Source organism: Pterocles gutturalis, unplaced genomic scaffold (genome assembly GCF_000699245.1).
Source record: "Pterocles gutturalis isolate BGI_N339 unplaced genomic scaffold, ASM69924v1 scaffold5194, whole genome shotgun sequence".
Classification (NCBI taxonomy): domain Eukaryota; kingdom Metazoa; phylum Chordata; class Aves; order Pterocliformes; family Pteroclidae; genus Pterocles; species Pterocles gutturalis.
The window spans coordinates 31664-31911 of record NW_010135494.1 but is presented as its reverse complement, the minus strand read 5'-3'; the positions used below and the strand labels follow the sequence as shown (position 1 = coordinate 31911).

General features: G+C 60.5%; 1 protein-coding gene across 1 annotated transcript in view; it reads left to right on the top strand.

Annotated features, from left to right (window-relative positions):
• LOC104467924 (CMP-N-acetylneuraminate-beta-galactosamide-alpha-2,3-sialyltransferase 2-like) overlaps positions 1-248 on the top strand; it is a gene marked incomplete at its 5' end in the record, with an annotated part of 1098 nt that overhangs the window by 341 nt on the left and 509 nt on the right. Inside the window, one exon of the mRNA XM_010081895.1 lies at positions 135-180. Within this exon, the coding sequence (XP_010080197.1) occupies positions 135-180 (46 nt within the window). The remainder of the gene's footprint in view (positions 1-134; positions 181-248) is intronic.

Genomic DNA, 248 nt, shown 5'->3' with positions numbered 1-248 from the left:
GGGGCTGGGTGGGGGGTGGGGGAGGGGCATGGTGCTGGTGGACACAGCCACCATCTACAAACTGACTGCCTCCAAAGGAGAGGCCCTGGCAGTGGGAGTACCCCACGCCCACTGCTGTCTCCTGGCTTTTGCAGCACGTACATGAGAGTGAAACAGTTCATCAAAGCTGACAGAAACAAGGTAAGGGCTTGGTGGGCTCCAGGTCCTCCTGGGCAGGCAGGGCTCCTCTGGGCAGAGACCTGTCTTGT